At 51.4% G+C, this 23,844-nt stretch overlaps 1 protein-coding gene across 1 annotated transcript in view; it reads right to left on the minus strand.

Annotated features, from left to right (window-relative positions):
• DNAH2 (dynein axonemal heavy chain 2) overlaps positions 1–23,844 on the minus strand; it is a 152,635-nt gene that overhangs the window by 102,306 nt on the left and 26,485 nt on the right. The window contains exons 7-15 of the mRNA XM_083409992.1: positions 15,856–16,094; positions 15,475–15,666; positions 13,941–14,098; positions 10,210–10,297; positions 9,719–9,924; positions 9,363–9,492; positions 8,591–8,773; positions 2,477–2,691; positions 2,206–2,352 (exon numbers count right to left, since the gene is read on the minus strand). Of these exons, the coding sequence (XP_083266118.1) occupies positions 2,206–2,352; positions 2,477–2,691; positions 8,591–8,773; positions 9,363–9,492; positions 9,719–9,924; positions 10,210–10,297; positions 13,941–14,098; positions 15,475–15,666; positions 15,856–16,094 (1,558 nt within the window). The remainder of the gene's footprint in view (positions 1–2,205; positions 2,353–2,476; positions 2,692–8,590; positions 8,774–9,362; positions 9,493–9,718; positions 9,925–10,209; positions 10,298–13,940; positions 14,099–15,474; positions 15,667–15,855; positions 16,095–23,844) is intronic.

Below are 23,844 nucleotides of genomic sequence, written 5' to 3' on the forward strand. Positions count from 1 at the left end.
AACCTTTCCTTTACCTTTTACTCATAGTCTTCGCTAAGTAGAATTGCACGCAGAGTTTCAGTCCCTATTTAGGGCAAACTGTCATTTATTCTTGTCTGCATTGGTGATTGTTAATAGAGAATGAGGAGGTGGTCTTTATCCCAGACTAATTAACCTGGGGGATTCGCGGGCGCGATTCTCCCCTGTGTGTATCTTAAAAGCCTCTTGCGTCTGAATGCTGAACCAAATAAAAGCCCAGCGCACAGGATGGTCTCAGGCAGCCTTCCCTGAGCTAACCGGGAGAGTTTGATGAGAAAGAGGGATTGAATGCTTCTGCCCATTTCTCTCCCGCCGCACCAGCTTGGTCTCCAATTAATTCCCAAGTGGGGAAAAAGCTAGCACAAAAGAAATGCTTACACTTGTGTCATGATAAAAATACAGCTGCCAAGACAAAGCTCGTTTCAAACAACACTTTCTCTGCAGAGAAACGCCTCCGTGTCACACTTCAAAAAGGAGACTGTGGCAAAGCAAAAGGGGGGAGGGAGAGAAAGCCCCCTCCTCGCCCAACACACCTTCGGAAATCTGAGTCAGGAAGCAAACCGCTCTTCTGATCGCCTTATGAACGCGGCGACGCCATAAGATGGAAGCGAGGCTGATGCTACAGGAACCTCCTGATCAACCCCCCCCCCCCCGCAACCACCCATCAGAGCATGTGGGAGTTGGGGTGGCAGGAGGAACTGAACCCTCCTGCGGCAGGAGAGGCGACAGTAGCAACACTTGGGTTCGGGATGGGAGGCTCCAGGCATTGCTTCTGTACGTTGCCAACGCAGCATCCCTTGGACCATCATGAGCCAGGCAAGGAGGAGGAGGACGGTGGGATGTCCTCCCTCCCAGGAAAGAGAAGCAGGAAGAACGGGGAGTTTTCCATTGCCCAGGTGGGAGAGCTCGCCCCAGGCCTCCCAAATGACTTTTCTGTGTGCCTCATGTTTGTAGAATCATAGAATCATAGAGTTGGAAGAGACCCCAAGGGCCATCGAGTCCAACCCCCTGCCAAGCAGGAAACACCACCAGAGCACTCCTGACATATGGTTGTCAAGCCTCTGCTTAAAGACCTCCAAAGAAGGAGACTCCACCACACTCCTTGGCAGCAAATTCCACTGTCAAACAGCTCTTACTGTCAGGAAGTTCTTCCTAATGTTTAGGTGGAATCTTCTGTCTTGTAGTTTGGATCCATTGCTCCGTGTCCGCTTCTCTTGTTTTAGCCCCGTTCCTCCCTAAAGAGAATGGTCCAGCCAGGCCGCTGTTGCAGACTGAGGGCTTCAGAGGGAGCATGAACTGGCGGGGGGGGGGGGGAGGGTGAAGCCCCCAAGTCTGTTTTGCATAGCCCTGTCTACAAAATCAAGTGGAATCTAAAACACGTACAGTGGTACCTCAGGTTAAGTACTTATTAAGTCTGTTCTTAACCTGAAACTGTTCTTAACCTGAAGCACCACTTTGGCTAATGGGGCCTCATGCTGCTGCCGCGCGATTTCTGTCCTCATCCTGAAGCAAAGTTCTTAACCTGAAGCACTATTTCTGGGTTAGCGGAGTCTGTAACCTGAAGCGTACGCAACCTGAAGCGTATGTAACCCAAGATACCACTGTATACGGATACCACCCTCCACTGAAGGAGGATTCCTTTAGTGAGACAAGAGGAGGTGCTACGAATGGACCACAGGATCAGCCCTGACCTTTGAGGTCAAAGCTTCTGGGCCCAGACACCTGGAAACATTTCCACGAAACAAAGGAACGCTGCCATCTTTGCACAGCGCCAGAACCTTTACAAATCATAACATTCAAATCCTTTCCAAAGCAACGAGAAGGGGGGGTGGCATTCAGATGAGCGTGGGAGGAGCGGCTAAAAGGTGCCTCTGGTTGTTAACTGCCATCCAGGCGCGTGTTAACCAGAGATCCAAAAAAGCAGCTGCCTTCTGTCCTAAGCGGCATAACCCAGGCCACTGATTGCAGTAGGCAGGGAGGACAAATTAGCCTTGGATGGCTGTAAGGCGAGAGGCACCAGCGTTTGTGAAATTCACCTGTTCCGTTTCACAAAACTGTAGAACTGGAAGGGGCACAAGGGGTCATTTAGTCCAACCCCCCCCCCCCAAATGCAGGAATTGCAGCTAAAGAATCTGCGAATGGCGAGGGTGGAAGCTAGCAATCGCCCTCCCGAAATGGCCAGCGTACCTGTTATAGTCTCGTGCCACCAGCAGCAGGTTCTCTCTCAGGTTGCGCAGGTCCTCCTTCCTTTCGTAAACCTCGACCACATAGTGGGGGATCTCAAAGAGAACCCTTTCCCAGTAGTGGATTTCCACAAATAATTTCAGCAAATGCCTGGAAAGAGAAGGGACAGAGGCACAAGGGGGTGGGATGGGCGTCCGGCCTCCCAGGACATGCCCAGGCTCCACGGTGCAAGGTTCCCGCCCCCACTCCCACCGCCACCAATCAGCTCACTCACTTGTCAAAATTGATGTCCAGCATCCCGTGCTTCTCCGTGCTCAAAATGAGGAGAGGGGTGTCCAGGCGCTTCAGGCTGTCCTTGTCCAGGGTCTGGGTCCATTCGTGGAAGGTCTTCCGCTCAATCTCGTCCATGGCCTGGATGAGCAGCTGGTAGGTCTGGAAGCTCTCTTCTCCGGTCCCAATGTGGGGGATGAAGTGGGCTTTGGTGAGGCACTGCCAAGGAGGAGAGGAGAGGGCCCTGCTCAAGAGCCACGCGAGGCAGATCCCGGGAGGAAACAGACCAGTTGCGTAGCGTGGGGGGTGCAGGGGGGGCCGGCCGCACCGGGCGCAACATGGGGGGGGGGGGCGCGCTCGCACTCGCAGCTCTCTGCCCCTACTAAAATCCACGGGTTAGGGGGCGCAAATTACTTGCCTTGCCCCGGGTGCTGACAACCCACGCTACGCCACTGAAACAGACACACACCAGGTGTGCAGGGTTAAAGTAAAGGTAAAGGTACTCCTGACCATTAGGTCCAGTCGTGGCCGACTCTGGGGTTGTGGCACTCATCTCGCTTTACTGGCCGAGGGAGCCGGCATACAGCTTCCGGGTCATGTGGCCAGCAGGACGAAGCCGCTTCTGGCGAGCCAGAGCAGCGCACGGAAACGCCGTTTACCTTCCCGCCGGAGTGGTACCTATTTATCTACTTGCACTGGCGTGCTTTCAAACTGCTAGGTTGGCAAGAGCAGGGACCGGGCAACGGGAGCTCACCCCGTGGTGGGGATTTGAACCGCCGACCTTCTGATCAGCAAGTCCTAGGCTCTGTGGTTTAACCCACAGCGCAGGGATAGGGACAGCTAAACTTCTCACACGCTGAAGATGCAGGCCCAGGGATTTGCCCATCCACTCTGAGCATGGGTTGCTCTCCAATGTATGAAGAACCCAGCTGAATCAGGCCAACATCCTAGTCCGGCATCCTGTTCTCATGGGGCCCCAAAATGTGTCTGTAGGAAGCTGGCAAGCGGGACCAGGACACAACAGCACTCTCCCTACATATAATCCCCAGCAACTGACTGGCATTCAGAGGTCTATCGCCTCTGACAGCAAAGACAGGACATAGCCACCCTGGCTAGTAGTCACCAATAGCCTTATCCTCCATGAATTTGTCTAACCCCCTATTAAAGCCATTCTAGCTCGTGGCCGTCGCTGCCTCCTGTGGCAGGGAGTTCCACAGTTAAACTGTGCACTATGCGAAGAAGCATCTGGGGCACAGGGTCTTTTCCATCACCCGAGAGGCCATCAGGGACTGATGCTCTGCCTCTCCTGTTCACTTAAAATGTTCCGGCAGATCCATGTTCTCCTAAGCACAGAAATACGGTAAGTTGGCAACCACCATTTCCCACCATAGTAAAACGCAGCGTCCTGGTTCTCCACCTGTAGTCAGGCTCCCCTCTTGCACTGGAAGAGTGTATGTGACTATGCCTAACTGGAAAAGGGGTAATGTTAACTTAATTATCACAGCACAAACCCTGGTCTTTGCAAGTCGGAAGGAGGGAATGCTAGCGGAGCGGCTGATGATTTTGAGGCTCACCTGCTTTTCACGCCCGCCCCCCTCTTTCCTCCCTCCCCCAGGATCCATCCCCCCGTCTTGAGCTCAGCTAGAACATTAGTTCGCTACTTGGGTCAACGGTGGGCACAAACGAAATGGGAAAATAAAATCCTGGTTGCCCATTAAACTCTTTCCGGTGGGTGTACTAAAGAAAACAACATATGTCACCTAGAAAAATTGGGCCAATTATTAGTGCCAAAATAAAAAAATATAAAAAGCTTTTAAGAAGCTTTTGTCATTAGCAAAGCTGAATCAGGCACCACTTGTTGGTTCCCCCAGCGTGATGGTCTCCCAGCCAACGCTCAGGAAACGATGCCGTGGGCCAGGGTGTTAACGCCGATGGCCTTCAACAAGGACCCAGCAGAGAAGGGACGGCTTGGCCTGCTTCCAAACTGGACACTGACTGTGGAACAGCCACACTTTGTTCACTCAAAGGGCATTTGCACAGCGCTGCGAACAAAAATCCCCCTCTTGCCTTTCCCCTGCTCGGTGCTAATAAAATCCCACTTATTTTTTTTAAACTCAGCTGCACAATTTCCCCAGGTGTTGATGGCCTACTGTGTTGTTATTCTGGCTGTATAGATTGCCGTAGCCATTTCCTTCTCTATAGCCTCAGTTCTCTAGGAATCAACTCTATCACTTTAAGCCTTCCCTAATAGCATTAGCTTTATATCCATTTTTTTCTTTCTCCCCACTCCTAAAATGCAACAGAGCAGGGGTTAGGAGTGCAGCGAAGTGGCAAGCATTGAATCCTTTCCCCGCATGCAACAGACCCCAAAGGATCACAGCACAGGATGAAGTTTCAATCCATGCCCTGCTGGGCTGCTCCCCAAAGTTACTTACTCCCCTGGCATAAATACAGTAACCATAAGTGCCAACTCCCTAGGGCCCCGAGTGCCCGGGCACCCACAAATTTCAGTGCCAGGGCCACGCATGTTGCATGGCACCCACAGCTCTGAGCAGCCACATTGGCACCCCTGGCAGGAACAAAACCTGTTGTGGAATAATGTGTCTTCTTCTCCCCAGACTTCCTTGAAACAAGGTGACCCCAAGACTGCCCTCATCATCTCCCTACCCAAGGACAATGGCGCTCCTGTATCAAAGGCGGCCCATTCTCTGAGCTAGAACGTTCTGTCCAGACTTGGCAAGCCTCACCGCAAAAGCAGCAGCTGCGTTCCAGTCATGTGTGAACAGATCCCTACCTGTCAGCAGCTGGGAAATCCCATGCTAAATGATACTGCAAGGGGAGCTGCGTGATCAGACGGAATCGGATCCAAAACATATGTGCTGACGCACGTGTCATTCTTCCCCCGGGACACCGTCTACCAAAAGGCATGTTCCAAACCCCTCGTTTCTGAACTTTGCCTTTTCCTTTGAATGTACATAGCCAGGAAAGTATTCCCTGAACGCAAGTGACTGGGTAAATTCCAGTAGCAGCAGCGGAGGTAAAAAAAAAAAGTGCAGCACAGAGGAAGTTCAAGATCAGAACAGGAAAGGGTTATAGGTGTTTTCTGGACAACCACAAGTGGACACAATGAGGCCAGTGGAAACCCATAATAGGGCCTTCTCAACAGCGGCCCCACAGCAGCGAAACTTCATCCCTTCTGAGATTCAGCAGGCTTCCTCTGAACTTTCAGTAACACACTGAAACACTGTACAGAAGTGAAAGGGAAAGGTAAAGGGACCCCTGACCATTAGGTCCAATCGCGGCCGACTCTGGGGTTGCGCTCATCTTGCTTTATTGGTCGAGGGAGCCGGCGTACAGCTTCCGGGTCATGTGTCCAGCATGACTAAGCCGCTTCTGGCGAACCAGAGCAGCGCACGGAAACACCATTTATCTTCCTGCCGCAGCAGTACCTATTTATCTACTTACACTTTGACGGGCTTTTTAACTGCTAGGTGGGCAGGAGCTGGGACCGAGCAACAGGAGCTCACCCTGCCATGGGGATTCAAACCGCTCTGTGGTTTAACCCACAGCGCCACCCGTGTCCCTACGGAAGTGAAAGCCCCTTGATAATTTGGATTATGGGCTTTCATGACAGTCCCAGAATTTTCAGGGCGGTTGAAGACTATGAATTCCTACTCCTGTGACTGTTTTCTAATTCTGAATTGTAAATTGTTGTAACCTGTCCTAAGATCTGCTGGTAATAAATTTAATAATAACAGATCATAAATCAGGGCTGGTATATTCGGGTCTGGTGGAGTTCATTGTTATAGGTGTTGGCACAGTCATGAAATGGACATTTTGTATGCTTTATGTGGTATCCTCTACAGGTTTTTAAAATCCCATTTTATATATTGTAAACTGCTTTGTGATACCTTTTCTCAAAAAGTGGATCATGGGTTATATTCAACTGGTTTTTACTCAGGGCAGGACCACTGAAATTAGTGGTCATGGCTAACTATGGACCACTAATTTCAGTGGGTCTACCCTGAGCAAAAGTTAGTTGAATGCAGCCCTGCAAATCCAATCAATCAATCAATCAATCAATCAATCAATTCAGGGCCAAGGATTTCCTGCAAAATGGCAGGGGAAAGTGGGCTGAGTTCAGCAGGAGCTCAGCTTCCAGACTGGCCCAGTTGCTTGAAGTATCTGCTTCCACACCCACAGTCCTGAGTTCTAATTCTGAAGCACCCAGTCAGGAGGGCTGGAAACTTACTTTGTGAAAAGAAGACTGCAAGAAACCCGAGCCTTTGTGGGGCGCAAATCAGGCTTTGAGTTGATGTGTCAAGTGACAACAGTGACGTAGCGTGGGTTGCCAGCTGCGGGCCACATGGAGGGTGGAGTGGGAGTGAGGGAAACGGACAGGGTGGGCATGTGCATTCCACTGCCTAATGGCATCCGCGTCACCCAGGAGATTGCAGCCCCAGAGGTGGCTTCCCTTTTTCCTTGCCTGACCTCAGCAGGTTTCTAGACAGCCTTCTCCGGCCTGGAGCCCTCCAGATGTTTTGGACTACAACTTCCATCACGCAACCTGTGTTGGCTGGGGCTGACAGGGGTTGTGGTCCAAAACATCTGGAGGGCAGCTGGCTGGGGAGAGCTGCTCTAGAACTGAAAGAGAAAGAGAGACAGAAATCAGTAAGGGCTCCCAAAGCAAACTCTGCTTCCCAGCCTTGCTAGACCTCCCGTATTCCGCCGCCAGACTTATTGGTTATTCACCCGTCCCGCTGGGCTTCTTCCCTCCCACCCAGGCCACAAACGCCCCCACCCGTGTGCCTTTGTCTTCGTGCCCGGTTGGCTGATGACCCCCATCTCAGCTTGCAACTTGGCCCGCAGCACTTGAGAAATCAGGCAATCCCAGTGGGAAGCCTTGAGCCCTGGCCGTCCGCAGGCTTCTTGCCACACAGCATAGCAAAACCGTTTGCATCCCACACACCCTGGGCCTGAGAAACGCTGAGAAAGAGAGAGAGAGAGAGAGAGAGAGAGAAGAGAGAGAGGGAGAGAATATGAAAGTGCCTGTTTCCTCTGCCTGCCAAGAGCAGCGTTCAGGGACTGGCACACCTCGCCATTACACAACAAACATCAGAAGCAGGGCAGGGGAGCGCCGGGGTCCAGGCGTTTGCCAGCTAATATCAACATAAAGGGAAGGCTCCTGGCAGGGGAGAAGCCGGTTTTGGACAGGGAGGTTCAGAAGGGAACTGATCTACCGGCAGCTTTCCTTTACATCCTGACGCGGATTTTGGCAATTTCAATTTTCAAGTGTGCACAGAGCGAAGAGCCGGGTGGGGGGAGGTTTGATTGATGGTGGAAAAGCCGTTTTGTTTCTACCCAACGTATAATTAAACCTGTCAGATGGAACTCAGAGAGGGAGGATGTTATTGAGGTAAATAGCTGAGAAATAGACAAAAAAAAAAAACTGATGAGGTTGCTTGATGAATAAAGAACAGCCGCCGCGACCATGCCAAGGGCCCGTTGTTTTGCTGACCTGCAGATAGCTGCCCCCGCCAAAAAATAATCTTAGAAGGGCTGGAGAGGAATACCTTCCCACCCTCTGCCCAAGCAAAACAAGACTAATGCGAAGGAGACGTGCATTACTGTAGGACAGGGCAGTCTCTAAATCACTGAGCATTGTTTCACTAGTGCAGGACAGAATACCAGAATATTCCTGCGGATACCGTATGCCCCGGCTCCAGCCAACAAAGCCAAGAGCCAGGATCAGGGGGAGGGCTAGCCTCTGCCAGGTCTGAACCTTGCCTGGTACCCTGGCCAGGGGAAAGGAGCGAAATGGTAGAGGAAAAGGAGCATGAAAACCATGCAGTTCTATGTAAACAGGCGGAGCAGGAAAAGGAAGCGACCAGCATGTCTGATGCAATCCTGGCGGGCCTGGAGACAGTATGCTAATCCACTCCTGTCCCCCTGACTCCTGCTCACACGAAACAGAACAGGCTGCATAGCACGCAAAGCCAAGTCCACTACCTGCTCCTCAGCAGCTGACGCCCGAGGCGGACGTTTCACTCGGCCTAATGGTGGGACCAGCCCTGCCGGCCACCGGGGTCTATTGCAGTCCTTAGAGCAAGAGCCTTACATTCATGGGTTTCTCAATGCGCCGTCGCAGAGCGCGCATCCAGTGCACCAGGCCCGAGTAATGGCACATGTGCGGCGGCAGGAAAGGGGTCCGCTTGCTCAACTCCTTGTTGACCAGGGAGAGCTCTCTGTTGAATAGCATGAAGATGTCAACCGTCTTCTTGTCGAAGGTGCGCTTGATGGCCTGGGACAGAGAAAAGAGGCCTGGTGGGATGCCCTTCCCACAATGAGAAGCCACCAACCCTCGCCCCACTGGAATGAACCACCTTCCGAGGTCCTCCTGAAGCTCTTGAGATGCTGGTCATATTGGGAGCCAGCAGCCAACCGGCCTAACCGTTGGCTCCTATTGTACCAGCTAGGTCACAGAAGGCTGAACTCTGTCCAAGGTGATACCTGCTCAAGCTCTACTTTCATGCCACAGAGATGTTCAAGTCCACTATAAGCAAAGAGGCCCACACTCAGAGTTGCTTGTAAGAAGAGCCAGGATCAGACCAAAGGAGGCCCAACGAGTCCAGCAACCAGCTTTCACAGGGGGCAACCAGATGCCCCCAAGGGAAACCCACAAGCAGGAATGAGCTCAGCAGGCCTCTCCCCATTGAACTCCCCAACAACTGGTGTTCAGAGGTGTGCCACCTCCCCCACTGGAGGCCGCCATGGCTAGTAGCCATTGATAGTCTTATCCCATTGATAGCTCGATGTTCCCTTCCCCCTTCCAGCTCCACAGAGCTCAGCCCTGCCTCGGATTCAGTCGGAGGGCCTGTCGCTAGCAGTACCTCTCGCGATGACAAGTGATGGAAGATGTCCTGGATCTCCACACCACGCTCCACGTCCTTCACCGTCTCAAAGGCGGAGGTGATCAGGTTCTGGGTCATCACCTCCAGGTCCTTGATGCCAGCACGGAAGCTGATGCCCCCAGGGATTCACAGAGAGAAGGGAGAGGGCGTTGGAAGGAGAAGGTAGAGTGCAGTGCCCTGACTGGGAGCAGCAGGCTTTGCCTCAGGAGATGCTGTGCTTGCCTTCCCAGCATCCTCTGCTCCCTCCCTCTTTCTGTACACTGAATGAAGGACCCAATGACGACTTGTCTCCTGCCAGCCCTCCCAGCTCAAGGGCAGCCAGGGGGATCTCTCACCGGTTGAAGTCCTCATGCCAAGAGGTGTTCTTCACATCCAGGATTCCTCCCTTCACATTGCGGAGCTGGCCGAGGTACTTGTTGAAGGTCTCCTCGATCTCCAGCAGGCTCCTGGTCATCTGGGGTCCACGCTGGCCAAAGAAGCAGGGCAGCGGGGTCTGCTTGCCGTCTTCCCAGCGCGCAAAGTGCTGCTGGCTCTCGCAGACCTATTGGGCAGACATAAAACCCCTAACCCAAACGTACCGCTCCTCACGGACATTTCTCTGCCCTCCAGGGGAAGGCCAAAGCCTGTGGAGATCCCCAGTCAGGCAACCTGATGTTTCAGGCAGATCCCAGATCACATGGGCCTAGTGTGCCCTGCAAAAGACCCATCCCAGTTATCAAAGTCACATGCACCCACAGATCTTTCCAAATGGGGAGAGCAACAGGGGACACATCAGAGAATGAATGAATTTCTGAGGCCAGAACTTCTGCTGTGACATCCCACGTACCTCCAGGAGGTCCTTGCAACGCTGGACAAAGGCATCGACCTGGGCAAAGATGCTGGTCTGGTCCAGTACCCAGCCCTTCCCAGAAAGCCTGTGGGAGGAGATGCATAGTTAGGAGAACAGACGACTTTTGTCATGTTTGGGGGCAAGGGGTCCTTGTTCCCACCCAGCCTAAGGGGCTGCCCATACAAGTAGGGGGCATACAGGGGTCAGAAACAGGATGAGGGACCGCCTCTCCTGGTATGCCCCACAGAGAAACCTACGGTCTGCAAATAAAAACATCCTGAAGGTCCCAGGCCTCAGAGAGGTTAGGCTGGCCTCAACTAGAGCCAGGGCTTTCTCGGCTGTGGCCCCGATCTGGTGGAACGCTCTGTCACAAGAGACTAGGGCCCTGCGGGACTTGACATCTTTCTGCAGGGCCTGCAAGACAGAGCTGTTCCACCAGGCCTTTGGCCAGGGCGCAGCCTGACCCCCTCCTCTGGCAATCTGCACAGGGTCTTGCTTGCTGGTTGCCATCAATTTGTTTTTGATTGATTTTATGGTGAAAAGTTTTTAGAATGTTGGATTGTTTTGATTGTTGTTAGCCGCCCTGAGCCCAGCTTTGGCTGGGGAGGGCGGGGTATAAATAAAATTTATTATTATTATTATTATTATTGTTGTTGTTGTTGTTGTTGTTATCCAGTGAACATATAGATCCGGGGGGGGGGGGACACAAAAAGCAACAGAACCTTTCCCAAGACAGAGTCCAAGCATATTGGGAAAGAACACAGAAGCTGAAAGATAGCCAGCCAGCCCCCCCCTGTTTGTCTTTCTCTCTCCCCCGCCCCTTCCCACCCACCCCCGCAGGCAAGAGGGTTCTGGAGAAATCATCTAATCAAAGAGCTCTGGGAACATATGAGATCCTCGCCCCAGGAGCACGGCTTGAGTGCCTAATCCAGGCCTGGCCGTGCCTGCCTTGCATCAGAGCCGCTCGCATGTTAAACGTCTTTATATCTTTTACGATATTGATCCAGCCCCACTAATTTGAATTTGAAGCAGACAAGTAACACTTAGACTTAATTGTCAAGGACCAGGCACCCACTTAAGCCTGACATCCCTAATCATAATGATAGATTATGTTGCATTATTTCTGAAGTACAGCCAGGAGAATCGGGGAACAGGAGAGACAGCCAGGGCCGGAACGGAAGCCGGAGAAGCCAGGGATCAGCTGACACGGGGATCCGGGTGAGGGGCAAGCAGGGGGCCTTGCTAAGCCGCCCCTCACGGCTCTCCTCTCGCTGCAGCTCAAACAATATCCACCCGACAGACACGGAGCAGGCTGGTTCTCCACAGGTCCAGACGACTGGCAGGGAAGCAGCCACTGAAGGCTAGGTGAGAGCAGCCTAGGCAGCCTGTGTGGCTGCTTGGAGATCATGGGGGCCATTGCAGAAGGAAATAACAGACACAGTCAATAGGAGCATAAGAAGAGCCTGCTGGATGCACGAAGTTCAGCATCCTCACAGTGGCCAACCGGATGCAAGCAGGACAAGAGCTACTCTCCCCTCTTGCGGTTTCTAGCGACTGGCATTCCGAAGCATCACTGACGAAGAGCGCAGCCATTTTGACTAGGAGGCACCGAAAGCCCTCGCCTCCATGAACTTGTTGAATCCTCTTTTAAAGGATTGGGGGCTATGACTGCCTCCTGCGGGATCAAATGGGGGTGGGGACAGTACGGAATTGTTTAAAGGAAGAGCTGAAAATGGCTTGGGAAGGGCCCTGCGGCATGCACACACATTGCTTTTCTCCAACTGTCGTAGCCTCGGGTCCAATTTTTTTTGGCAACAGTACATGAAACAGTATTCTGCTCTGGTCAGACCTCACCTGGAGTACTGTGTCCAGTTCTGGGCACCACAGTTCAAGAAGGACACTGACAAACTGGAACGTGTCCAGAGGAGGGCAACCAAAATGGTCAAAGGCCTGGAAACGATGCATTATGAGGAACGGCTAAGGGAGCTGGGCATGTTTAGCCTGGAGAAGAGGAGGTTAAGGGGTGATATGATAGCCATGTTCAAATCTATAAAAGGATGTCACCTAGAGGAGGGAGAAAGGTTGTTTTCTGCTGCTCCAGAGAAGCGGACACGGAGCAATGGATCCAAACTACAAGAAGGAAGATTCCACCTAAACATTAGGAAGAACTTCCTGACAGAAAGAGCTGTTTGACAGTGGACTTTGCTGCCAAGGAGTGTGGTGGAGTCTCCTTCTTTGGAGGTCTTTAAGCAGAGGCTTGACAACCATATGTCAGGAGTGCTCTGATGGTGTTTCCTGCTTGGCAGGGGGTTGGACTCGATGGCCCTTGTGGTCTCTTCCAACTCTATGATTCTATGATTCTATAAACCTTCCAACCCACTGAACGCTGGTGTATGCAGGGGTGAGTGCAAGAAGCTGGTCCCATTTGCAAACTGCTTTCAGCTCTGCCTCTTGTCAAGGGAAGCTGCCTTTTCCTGAGTCTGACCACTGGTTCATCTAGCTCAGAATCATCTACACAGCTCTCCAGGGTTTCGGACAGTTAATCTCTCCAAGTCCAACCTGGAGATGCCGGGGATTCAACCTAGGACCAAAGCAGGTGCTATAAGCCCTGGGACATGGGCCTTCCCTTTCTTTCATGGCTCCTCAGCTCCATGGTGCGGAAAGGCAGCAGAGAGACTGCTTCTTTGCCAGGCAGGCGACCCTGCCCAACCTCAGCTGTTCCCAGGCCTCCTGTCCCTAGAACAGACACAAGCCAATGCTAGGAGGTCATCTGACACAGCAGGAAGACCAATAGAGCCAGAGAATGGAGGAAATCGGCTGAGGGTATCATTCAGGCAAGAAGGAGGGCAATGGGCCTCGAATGCAGCACGACTGAAAGCGGTCCATGAGGCACAGGACTTCCGGGGGAGGAACTTGGCGGACTGAACACCTTCTGTCAGCAGGTTGCTGGTGGAGATTATTACATGGTGATTGATGATATAGCCAGGCATGCATTTGGCTATCAAATTCACTCTAGAGATAAGAGTGAACAGGAGATTAACCTCTGGTGCTCTGAAAAAAGCTGTGTTCTACATTGAGAGACCAAAAAGCTGTCAGTTCCTGGGAACATGGACAGGGTTAAATGACTTATGAGCAGAGGAATAAACATCTTGCACAAAGCCACATAAAAGCCCTAATGGGCATAGGGTCTGCAAAACCCTCCCTTTCTCTAATTATATCTGAGATGGTTATAATTTATGACTGAGAGAGGTTTCTCTGTCTGCCGGTGGAAATTTACATCTGGTGGGCAAGCTACTTTCTGGATTTAAAAAGAGTCAATCATTAAACCACTGAAGACAGAAGAAAAAGCATGCTCAAATTGTTTGAGCCAAGGAAGTTTAAAATGATCAAAGGAGTGTTAAGAACTTTTTTTTTTTAATTCTCTGTTTTCAGAACCAAAGTGTTGCCTTGAAATCAAAAGTAACTTTGCCACTCCATGCCTACTTTGTGGGAAAGCAATGTGTTTTGAAAAGAGATAATGTTGTGAAGAATTTAAGGTGGAGACAGGAGATGTAATGAGACAGAATTGCTAGTAAGATAAAGGACATTCGGTCTTGCAAATACACCGTTGGACATCCCAGTGACCAATGGCATCCTTCAGCGAATGTTCCAGGTCAGCAGCCTGACACGGGATAAAGCAGCCCATCTGTTCCCAGGCCAACACTCACTGCCAGCCCAAGGCCTCTTACTTGTTGTGCATATAAGCAGCGTGCTGGTAGCTGTCCTTCCAAGAGGACATGCATGAGATGCAGCCATGGAGAGTCTGCCGGGTAGAGTTGATGTAGCCCTCAAAGAGCCGGTCCAGGGAGATGTCTTTGCAGCACATCTGGATAATTTTGTTGCTCATCTAGGGAGAAGTCAGGTGAGACCACTTCAGCACCACCTCCGAGTTAATCCTTAGGATCACGAACATCTAACCTGTGGCTGGACTCCATCACTCGTCGGCTCCAGTCCACATGACCAATGGTCAGGAATGATAATTGTAGTCCAACAACAACAATTGGAAAGTCACACATTAGCTACTACTGTTTTAAAGGTAAAGGGACCCCGACCATTAGGTTCAGTCGTGGCCGACTCTGGGGTTGCGGCACTCATCTCGCTTTACTGGCTGAGGGAGCCGGTGTCCAGCTTCCGCGTCATGTGGCCAGCATGGCGAACCAGAGCAGCGCAAGGAAATGCCGTTTACCTTCCCGCCGGAGCGGTACCTATTTATCTACTTGCACTGGCGTGCTTTTGAACTGTTAGGTTGGCAGGAGCAGGGACCGAGCAACGGGAGCTCACCCCGTTGCGGGGTTTTGAACCACTGACCTTCTGATCAGCAAGCCCAAGAGGCTCTGTGGTTTAACTCACAGCACCACCCGCGTCCCTGCCACTGTTTTAGACAGACCTTAAAAAACAACTGATATTGCCCAATGTTCCCATATGGCAATTTCCCTCTCATATATGTTACCTGCCCATGTCCCTTATCATGTGTTACACACTAACTTGTGTGTCTACACATGACAACACAGAGATATGTTTTTGGAGATCTTTTATCCAGAGTAATTTGATTTGATTTAAAAGCATTTATATTTCAAATATCTCTTGAAGAGTCATGGCATATTTCTGGAAGTTGCACTGCACCCCAGGTAATTACTTCAGTTACTTGGGGGTTGGGGTAGGTAATAAGCAGACCCGGGTTTGAAAGAAGAGATGTTCATCATTACCAACACCAGAATGGCATTAAGGAATAAAACGGGAGATAGGCTTATAGGCAAAATTGTACAAGGCTTAATCATCCAACTCTTGCCCGGACCAATAGCATATGCTTAGCTTGCTTCTAGGATAGCGACATGCAGACAAGCAGCCTGAAGGGGAGAGCTTGGTTAGACATACCAGGGAAGCTCAGATGCAAAGGATTTGGGCCACACAAGAGCAAAGAGATAGTGAGGTTTGGGATATGGAGAAGAATGGATGGAACAAAACTTTTATGACCACCAGTTCCAAGGCGAGGAGAAGGAGAGTCAGCGAAGGGTTTTGGGTCAGGGCTGCGGAGCAGGTCAGAGCAGCTGGGCGTAAATTCCTGTGTGGCTTAGCCTCCCTCAGAAGCCCAGACAGACTTTTGCTATCTATAAACATTTATGCTGTTATTTTATGCCGAATTTTACAGCTTGCTTTGGACGTTATTTGTACTAGTAAAACCTGTTTAGAAGGAAGGTTCGAAGAGAGAGGTGCAGTCCTCACCTTTCTGAACAGGGCTGTGATTCTCTCTCGGGTGTTGTAGTACGGGGAGTTGACCCACACAATTCGGACGAGGCTGATGAGGTGAGGCAACTTTTCGGGGATGTTTTGGGGGCGAAGGGTGGATAGCTCCTGGAACGGCTCTTTCAGGATGGAGAGGAACCGGAGGTTTGACTGGGCCTGCTCTGATCCATCCTGCAAAGCAACCACAGAGCAATAAACAAGGACTGAAGCAGGATCCGTGCCCACACAGACACGGCTCAACCTCCTCCTGAACCCTTCCCATGAAGGAGAGGCAGACTGGAGGAAGGGCTTGGTGTGGAAGAAACTGAAACCCCCTTTGCTGAGACAATTCCCTCCCTGCCCTACCCAACTTGCACCCACCTGGATCTGTTTGGCCAGCCGCTGGAAAGGGGTCACATAGGAAGACTTGGAAAAGGCCAGAATGGTTTCGATGTGCTTCACGCCCTGTTGGCAGAGCTGCTTGCTGATTTCGGAGAGGTCTGTACAGCGGTTCCTCCAGAACTCGATCTCTTCCAGCGGGCCTGAGCTCTCTCTGCTCTCCACAGCCTCTTGTGCCCTCAGAACCTCCTTGATCTGCCGGGTCCAGTGAATCATGGATGCTGGAACAACAGCAGCAACAGCAAATAAAAATAAAATAAAATCAGGTGGCCCCCAGGTCTGCCAAGCTTCAGGAATCAACTCACAGTGCAGGCATATATATATACACCGTATTTTTTGCTCCATAGGGCGCACCGGACCATAGGGTGCACCTAGTTTTTAGGGGGGAAATCAAGAAAAAGAATCTTATTTTCCCCCCCCCAGCCCCAAAGAGCAGCGTACAGGCTAAAGAAGCCATAGCCACATGCAGCCTCTCCCTGCCGGAGGGGCTACGTGGGGCTATCCCTGAAGCCTGGAGAGCGAGAGGGGTCGGTGCGCACCAACGCCTCTCGCTCTCCAGGCTTCAGCAAAAGCAATGCAAAGCCTTTGGAGTAAGGAGGGAGTGCTCCCTCTGCACTTCGGAGGCTTCGCGTTGCTATCGCTGAAGCCAAGGAGCCTGCATTCGCTCCATAGGACGCACACACATTTCCCCTCAATTTTTGGAGGGGGGAAAGTGCGTCCTATAGAGCGAAAAATGTGGTATATGTTTTGCCTCAGCACAAAAGGCCCTGACCAGTTTTCATAGTAGCAGCAGTTGCCTTGCCTGCCATGTGTGAGGACGGAGAGTGGAGCCTAACCCAAAGTTGCTCAGTGAATCTGTGGGGCAGCCACACATGCCTCACCTGACGCTCAGCGAATTGTGTGGGTCAACTCCCCATACTACAACACCCGAGAGAGAATCACAGCCCTGTTCAGAAAAATCCACCAGACCGGTGAACAGGCAGCTAACAGCTTAACATTAAGGCACGGTTTGAGTTGCCTATGGATCAATGCAGTACACAGTCAGAAAGGAGAGCAGACCACAGGTTAAGAGTCTCTGGACACGTGCATAAGAACTGGTGCTTCGCAGACGCCTAAAACACTTTAATCGCTGCTGTGCTTGAGCAGGAGTGGATATGTGGAGGGACCTCATGGCGCGTCTGCTAGAGAGAGAGAAGATCTGTCTCCACTCTGGAAAGCAGAAAAAGAATTCTGGGATAGATCATGCTATGGCTTCACTGCACAGAGTCCCCTGGGTGGAGAATATACTCTTATACAAAGAGACAGGGTGAGTCACACAGAAATCAGGCATGTTCCTTAGAAGGGGGTTGAGATCCCTCCAAGAGTACCTGACGCCATTTGCCTTCATTCTGTGTGAACGCACACTGTTTTGAGCCATGGCGGCGCTGTCGGGGCTTTGATGTTTTCCGAACCACACCGCTCTCCTCCTGTACATCAGAAAGGAGAGGGGAACGCGGCAAATTCTTTGTCTTCTGCACACGAGGCTCCGACACTCGCCTAAACGCGCCGCCATCCCTGCTCTTTAATATGGGACTTTGGCTGCCGCGCCTGGGCTCGTGCAGAAATTACCTTCTACTTTGCGGTCTGTTGTCTGATAGATCCCCAATGCATCGTGTCCAAGTGCATTCTGGGGGAGAGCTAAGAGGAGGGGCCCCTGCAGGTCTGAATCATAAAAGGGGCTCCCCTGGCTGCGGAAAGAGGGGGGAACAACGCTTCCAGGTGCGCGAGAACCCCCGGAAGAGGAAACTGCCGAAAGGAGCCGCAGGGCCTCAGTTGTGGGGAGAGTTTGTGGCATCGGAAGCTCACCAAGTTTGCTGCTTTCCCCCCCGCTCTTGGAATGGAAGAGGCTAATAGCTAGAGAGCAGCCATCTAGGAAGAGTTAGTATCGCAGCGTGGAAGCTGCAGTCTCTGTGCCAAATTACAGGGGTAAGACAATCACACAGCCCAGGGATTAGAATAGCCAAGTATCTCTAAGTGCTTGATAACAGCTGAGGTTTTAGTCACACAAGAGACGACCCCAAGGTAGCCAATTGGATGCTTAACCCAAGCATGCATTGCCATGCAAAATATCCAGACATGGGAAGATTTTAATGCGCACGGCGAACGTTGCAGGCTGGGCGCTGCCAACCGCACAGGCCTCTCATTATGGGACAATCATGTGAATTTCAAATCCTCCATCTGTCTATGGCAGTGGGGGATTTCTTCATAACGCTTTTAAACTTTGAAAAGGGGCACGCTCCACTTTTATGCTTGGGGGGGGGGAATCCTATGCTCAAATTCGGAGATAAAACAAGGCACAAGATGAACGGGTTGTCTCCCTTTGTGCTTTGCGTGTGTGCCTGTGTTTTAAAAGCTGCAAAATCGAGGAGAGATAAGAACGTTCTGGAGTCTACTCCCCCCACTTGCCCAAATGAGCTTGGGCCATACTGAAGTGCTGTGGCGTACAATCCAAAAAACGGGTCAATTAATGCCTGTTGTTACTAAAAGGCCTTTTTATTTTCCTTTGTTGCAAAAAGCCAACGGTAATGGCAATTTATGCAACGCCACAAGCGAGGCAGAGCGAACAAGGAGCCGCCTCTCCTGGACGCCAGAAGAAAGCCGAAGGCAGCAACAGAAAGGAAACACAAGCAGCTTCACCCGTGTTGGGACCTGCAGGAGGTCATGTGTACATCCAGGCAGTGGGGAACTGCAGCCAGGCCCAGATCCCTCGAGGGATGGCGCTCTTATGACAATATATCCCCAACCTGCTCCTTCCAGATGTATTGGACTACAGCTCCCATCAGCCACAGCCAGCTATGGCTGATGGGAGTTGTAGTCCAAAACCCCTGGAGGGGCAGATAGGGGCAGGCTGCTGTCCAACACTAAAAATATACAGTGGTACCTCTGGATACGAACGGGATCCGTTCTGGAGCCCCATTCACATCCTGAAGCGAACGCAACTCACGTCCGTGGATTGCGATTCAGCGCTTCTGCGCATGTGCGTGACGTCATTTTGACCGTCTGCACATGCGCGAGTGGCAAAACCCAGAAGTCACGCGTTCCGTTACTTCCAGGTTGCCACAGAGTGCAACCCGAAAACGCTCAACCTGAAGCAACTTCAACCCGAGGAATGACTGTACATCTGTGGCATTTATTTTTATGCACACAAGAACATTTTGTGGGCCCACACCTTCAGAACAGGATGTCTGACATGTCCCTCGCACAGTACAGCGGCTGAGGGGGCAAGGCAGGCCCAGCAGGCTCCCCCAGTGGGCTTCCTCTGCCATTTGCATATGGAAGAAAAGGACTGAACAACCCCTGGTGAGGCACACCTTTGCCAGGCTCTGCTTTATTATTCCTAATAGAGACACACACGCGCTGCATAATTCAGTCAACATCTTTTCCCCTTGTCCGTAGCGAGATGTTCAATTGAATTTGCGCAGGGCGGAACAAACGAGCCGCTGCGCCGGATCTGACTGGCGATTTCTCTCGCCGGCGCTCCAGCCTTTCTTTTCTTTTCTGCCTGCGGGGCAGTAACAGAACCAGCAGCCCCGGGAGACAAAGGGGACGAGACGCGGCTGGGGCAATGGGATGGCGGGACGGGCCCAGAGAGACAAGCCGCACAAGATGGCGGCGGGCCTGTCTCTTCAAACACAGGAGGCTGAGTTCAAAGCACAAAAGGAAGGTCCATATGGGGGTGCCGTGCGCCCCCACCTCCAGAGACTTTTCTCTCTGCAACCTGTGCCCCTGAGGTAATTTCTCCTTCAACTTGGCTCCAAAACCAGAAGTATTGGAGGAGAACAGCTGAGGGAGAAATCACCTCAGGGGACCACAGTGTCAGGAAAGCGGGGGGACAGTTGTGATGCCCCCAACCTGTCGTATGGCCATAATAATAATAATAATAATAATAATAATAATAATAATAATAATAATAATAATAATAATTTATTATTTATACCCCGCCCATCTCACTGGGTTTCCCCAGCCACTCTGGGCGGCTTCCAACTGAATATTAAAAACAGTACAGCACCAGACATTAAAAACTTCCCTAAAGAGGGCTGCCTTCAGTTGTCTTTTAAAAGTAAAGTAGTTGTTTATTGCTTTGACATCTGCTGGGAGGGCGTTCCACAGGGCAGGCGCCACTACCGAGAAGGCCCTCTGTCTGGTTCCCTGTCTACCTCCTTCTGAATCTGAGCGACTTTATCTGCAAGAAACTTTGCAAAAGCATTGCAGGAGATCTTGGGGTCCCTACCAGGCCCCGGTGGTGCAGGTGGTTCCGATAGATTGCGAACCACCTGAAAGAGTCTCCTGCTGCTGTTTTCTGCAGATGCAATGGAGGCGGTGAAGAAGGCCCTCTTCGCTGTCGCCATTGCCACTTGGCAGCTCGGCCAATGTCTTTCCCGCATTTAAGGCCTGCTCTGGTTCAGTTCTCAAGCCTCTCTTGGGCTCTGCAAGCCCCGGTTTCACTTCAAAGGGGAACTCTGGGAGTGTGGGAAAGAAAGTGCCCCCCAACCCAAGAATGTCACTCAAAATGCACTAAGAGAGGTTACAAGAAGTTCCTGAGCAAAGGGGTGGAGAGGGGAGAGAGAAATATATATATATATTGGGTTTTTCTCTCCTCTCTGCCCTGAGGCAGATGAATAGGCTGGAACAGGCAGGTCGTGCCCTTTCCCTTAAGGCGCAGAGAGGGACCCTGGCAAGATAAGGAAAACAAAGGACAGAACAGGCCTCTCAAAGCATCCGTACCCTGAAGGCTCAGGATGGGTAATGTGCCCATTAAAAACAGCAGTAAAATAAAACCAAGTGCTGTGCATTTTTTAACACCCAGAATAGCAAAGGTGCCCCTTGCTGCTTTCCAGGGGCTGTGCTCTGGCAAAACAAAGGCCAGGGATACCTCCTTTGTGTACCTTCGAGTGCTGGGATAAAGAAAATAGGTGCTCTGGGCTGAGCAGCAGGGACAAATGGAGGGCATAAACCATTTGTATTTCGGAGAGCAGCCCTTTGAAATATGTAGGATGCCAACTGGGGCAGGTTAAGAAGCAGTGGCCAGACCTGGGATAAAGAGATCCCATGAAGGAATAAGCTGTGTCACAGCTAGCTGCCTTACATTGAGTCCAACCATTCGTCCACCTTGCTCAACGTTGCCACTTCTGCCAAAAAGCACAAGCTCCATTCTGCTCATCATGAAACATGACAGCTAAGGGTTGATGATATTTGCTCTTCCACACTTACTGCGATATTATTATTTTTTAGAGGTCCACACGCGCAGATTCAGAAATTGCCCATAATGGGGTAAGAAAAGGTAAAGGACCCCTGGACGGTTAAGTCCAGTCAATGGCGACTATGGGGTTGCGGCACTCATCTCGCTTTCAGGCCGAGGGAGCCGGTGTTTGCCCACAGACAGCTTTCCGGGTCATGTGGCCAGCAGGACTAAATGCTTCTGGCGCAACGGAACACTTCTGGCGGAAGCCAGAGTGCACAGAAACGCCGTTTACCTTCCCGCCACAGTGGTCCCTATTTATCTACTTGTACTGGTGTGCTTTCAAACTGCTGGGTTGGCAGGAGCTGGGACGGAGCAACGGGAGCTCACCCCATTGTGCAGATTTGAACCGCCAATCTTCCAATCGGCAAGCCCAAGAGGCTCGGTGGTTTAGACCACAGCACCACCAGCGGAAATGTTAGTGGAGGGTGGTGTTGCCCTTGAAGGGGGTCCAGTAAACGGAAAGATTCAATCAAGGAGGAGTTTGGATTTGATATCTTGCTTTATCACTGCCCTAGGGAGTCTCAAAGCGGCTAGCATTCTCCTTTCCCTTCCTCCCCCACAACAAACATTCTGTGAGGTGAGTGGGGCTGAGAGACTTCAAAGAAGTGTGACTGGTCCAAGGTCACCCAGCAGCTGCATGTGGAGAAGCAGGGAATCGAACCCAGTTCACCAGGTTACGAGTCCACTGCTCTTAACCACTGCACCACACTGGCTCGAGGACAACCCACTGGTGTGGATATGAAACCGCAGCACAGCTACAGAAAGTGAAAGACTTCAACTGCGTGCATGTGGACACAGAACAAATCAGATCTCGGAGCCCCGTTTGTGAGATATCGTCCCTGTCTGGAAGCACCCTTAGTGGTGAAAGCAGTGGGCTCCACGTACCTCGAGAACAAAACCACACGCGGTTCTGATTTTGAAATGAAGGGCCAAAGTTCCTCTCCCTCCCACCCCACATTCGTATTCTCGAGATTTTTGGTGTGTCCACATTTCCCCTCAGCGTCACCACCACCAGCCCTCTTCCCCCAAAATAATAACAAAAGCAGGATTTTTAATAGACCGGAGCAGAAAAGGTGCTGGAGAGAAGGGTGAAGAATGATTCACCCCCACTAGCATCTTATACATCAGCCACCCGCCTGTCACAAGGCAGCCTTCGGGGGGAGGAAGGGGGGTGGTGCTGGGAGGAGGGAAACTGGTATGACACATAATACACGAGGTTTATAAAATTGCGCATGATGTGCAGAAAGTGAGGGAAAGTGGGACTTTCGTAGGGTCACCCTATGAAACAGTTCAGTGGAAGATTCAGAAAAGACGAAAGAAAGGTCCTTCTTCCCACAGGGACATAATTTACTTCTGGAACTCACTGCCACAAGATTTCCTGCAGCAGCCGGTGGGTAGATGCCCTCTGAGGTGCCTTATGAACACTTATGACTCAATAAGGTGCAGGGTTGCCTGTTGGCTTTGATGGCTTTAAAAAGAAGATAGGGGGAAACCATACAGAAGGAGAAAGCTACCATGGCTCCCCTTCAAGATGGCCGTGCAGCAGCCTCCAGGATCAGAAAGCCGGTTGCTGATGGTGACAAGAGGAGAGAGCATGGCTGCTGCACTCTGGTCCTGCTTTCTGGCTTCGCGTAGGCACTGGGCCTTTGGATCTGGTGCGGCTGCTGAGCTTTTCTGAGGTTTTTATGGGAGGTCTGTTGACAGCTGTAAGTTGTTGGAAGCTAAAAAGAGGGGGGGGAGCTTTGGCCTCCCAGGTTTTTGGGGTACCCTGGAGGGATCTGGTTGGCCAGTGAGTGAACAGGATGCCGGACAAGGTGGAGTCTTGGTATGAGATACACCAGGGCTCTGCTTCTGCAGAAAGGAACCACTTAGTGCGAACAGAATTATAACATAAACCACAAGATCCGCCACGGTGAGTTTATGAATTGGTTGGCCAGTCTGCTTAAATTCCAGCTCTCTTGAGCAGGCATAGGCAAACTCGGCCCTCCAGATGTTTTGGGACTACAACTCCCATGATCCCTAGCTAACAGGACCAGTGGTCAAGGAAGATGGGAATTGTAGTCCCAAAACATCTGGAGGGCCGAGTTTGCCTATGCCTGCTCTTGAGAGTTCCTCATTCTCTCCCCAAATTATCAGCACTTGCTCCTCAATGGACTGCTCCACCATTCCAGAGAACAGAGTGTTATTTGTTATTTTTGTTGTATTATTATTTAATAACCTCAAGGGGAATTGCTGAAGCACACAGGTGTTACTGCATCTCCCGGATTACGGTGTCTCCTTTGCATCTACCAAACCCACAAAGAGGGAGCACTGTGGTGGTCCATGCTGGGCATGGAGTCGAGGACAGGTTTATGTCTGTTTGAATAGATCAAGTCTCTAGCTCCCATGGGCACAAGGGCAGGAAATGCTTCGTGCTCACTTCAGATCCCACCACATGGACTCCAAAACAGATCTCTAGAAGGCTGGTCCTTGGACAGGTGAAAGTCTCCTCAACAAACCGAAGGATCCAAGCAGCGCTTGAAGGGGATTTCTGGGCCCTGCAGCCATTCTCTTCTCTTCCTGACACATGGCAGCCTGTCTGCTCCCAGGCCTCCCAGTCATTCTCTCTCTCCCAGCCTGCACATCTCCCCCAGACCTTGCCAGCATGGATGGAAAAATGAACGCTCTAATAACGAATGCTCTAAAAATGC

Source organism: Podarcis tiliguerta, assembly GCF_965153285.1.
Source record: "Podarcis tiliguerta genome assembly, chromosome: 13".
Taxonomy (NCBI): Eukaryota; Metazoa; Chordata; class Lepidosauria; order Squamata; family Lacertidae; genus Podarcis; species Podarcis tiliguerta.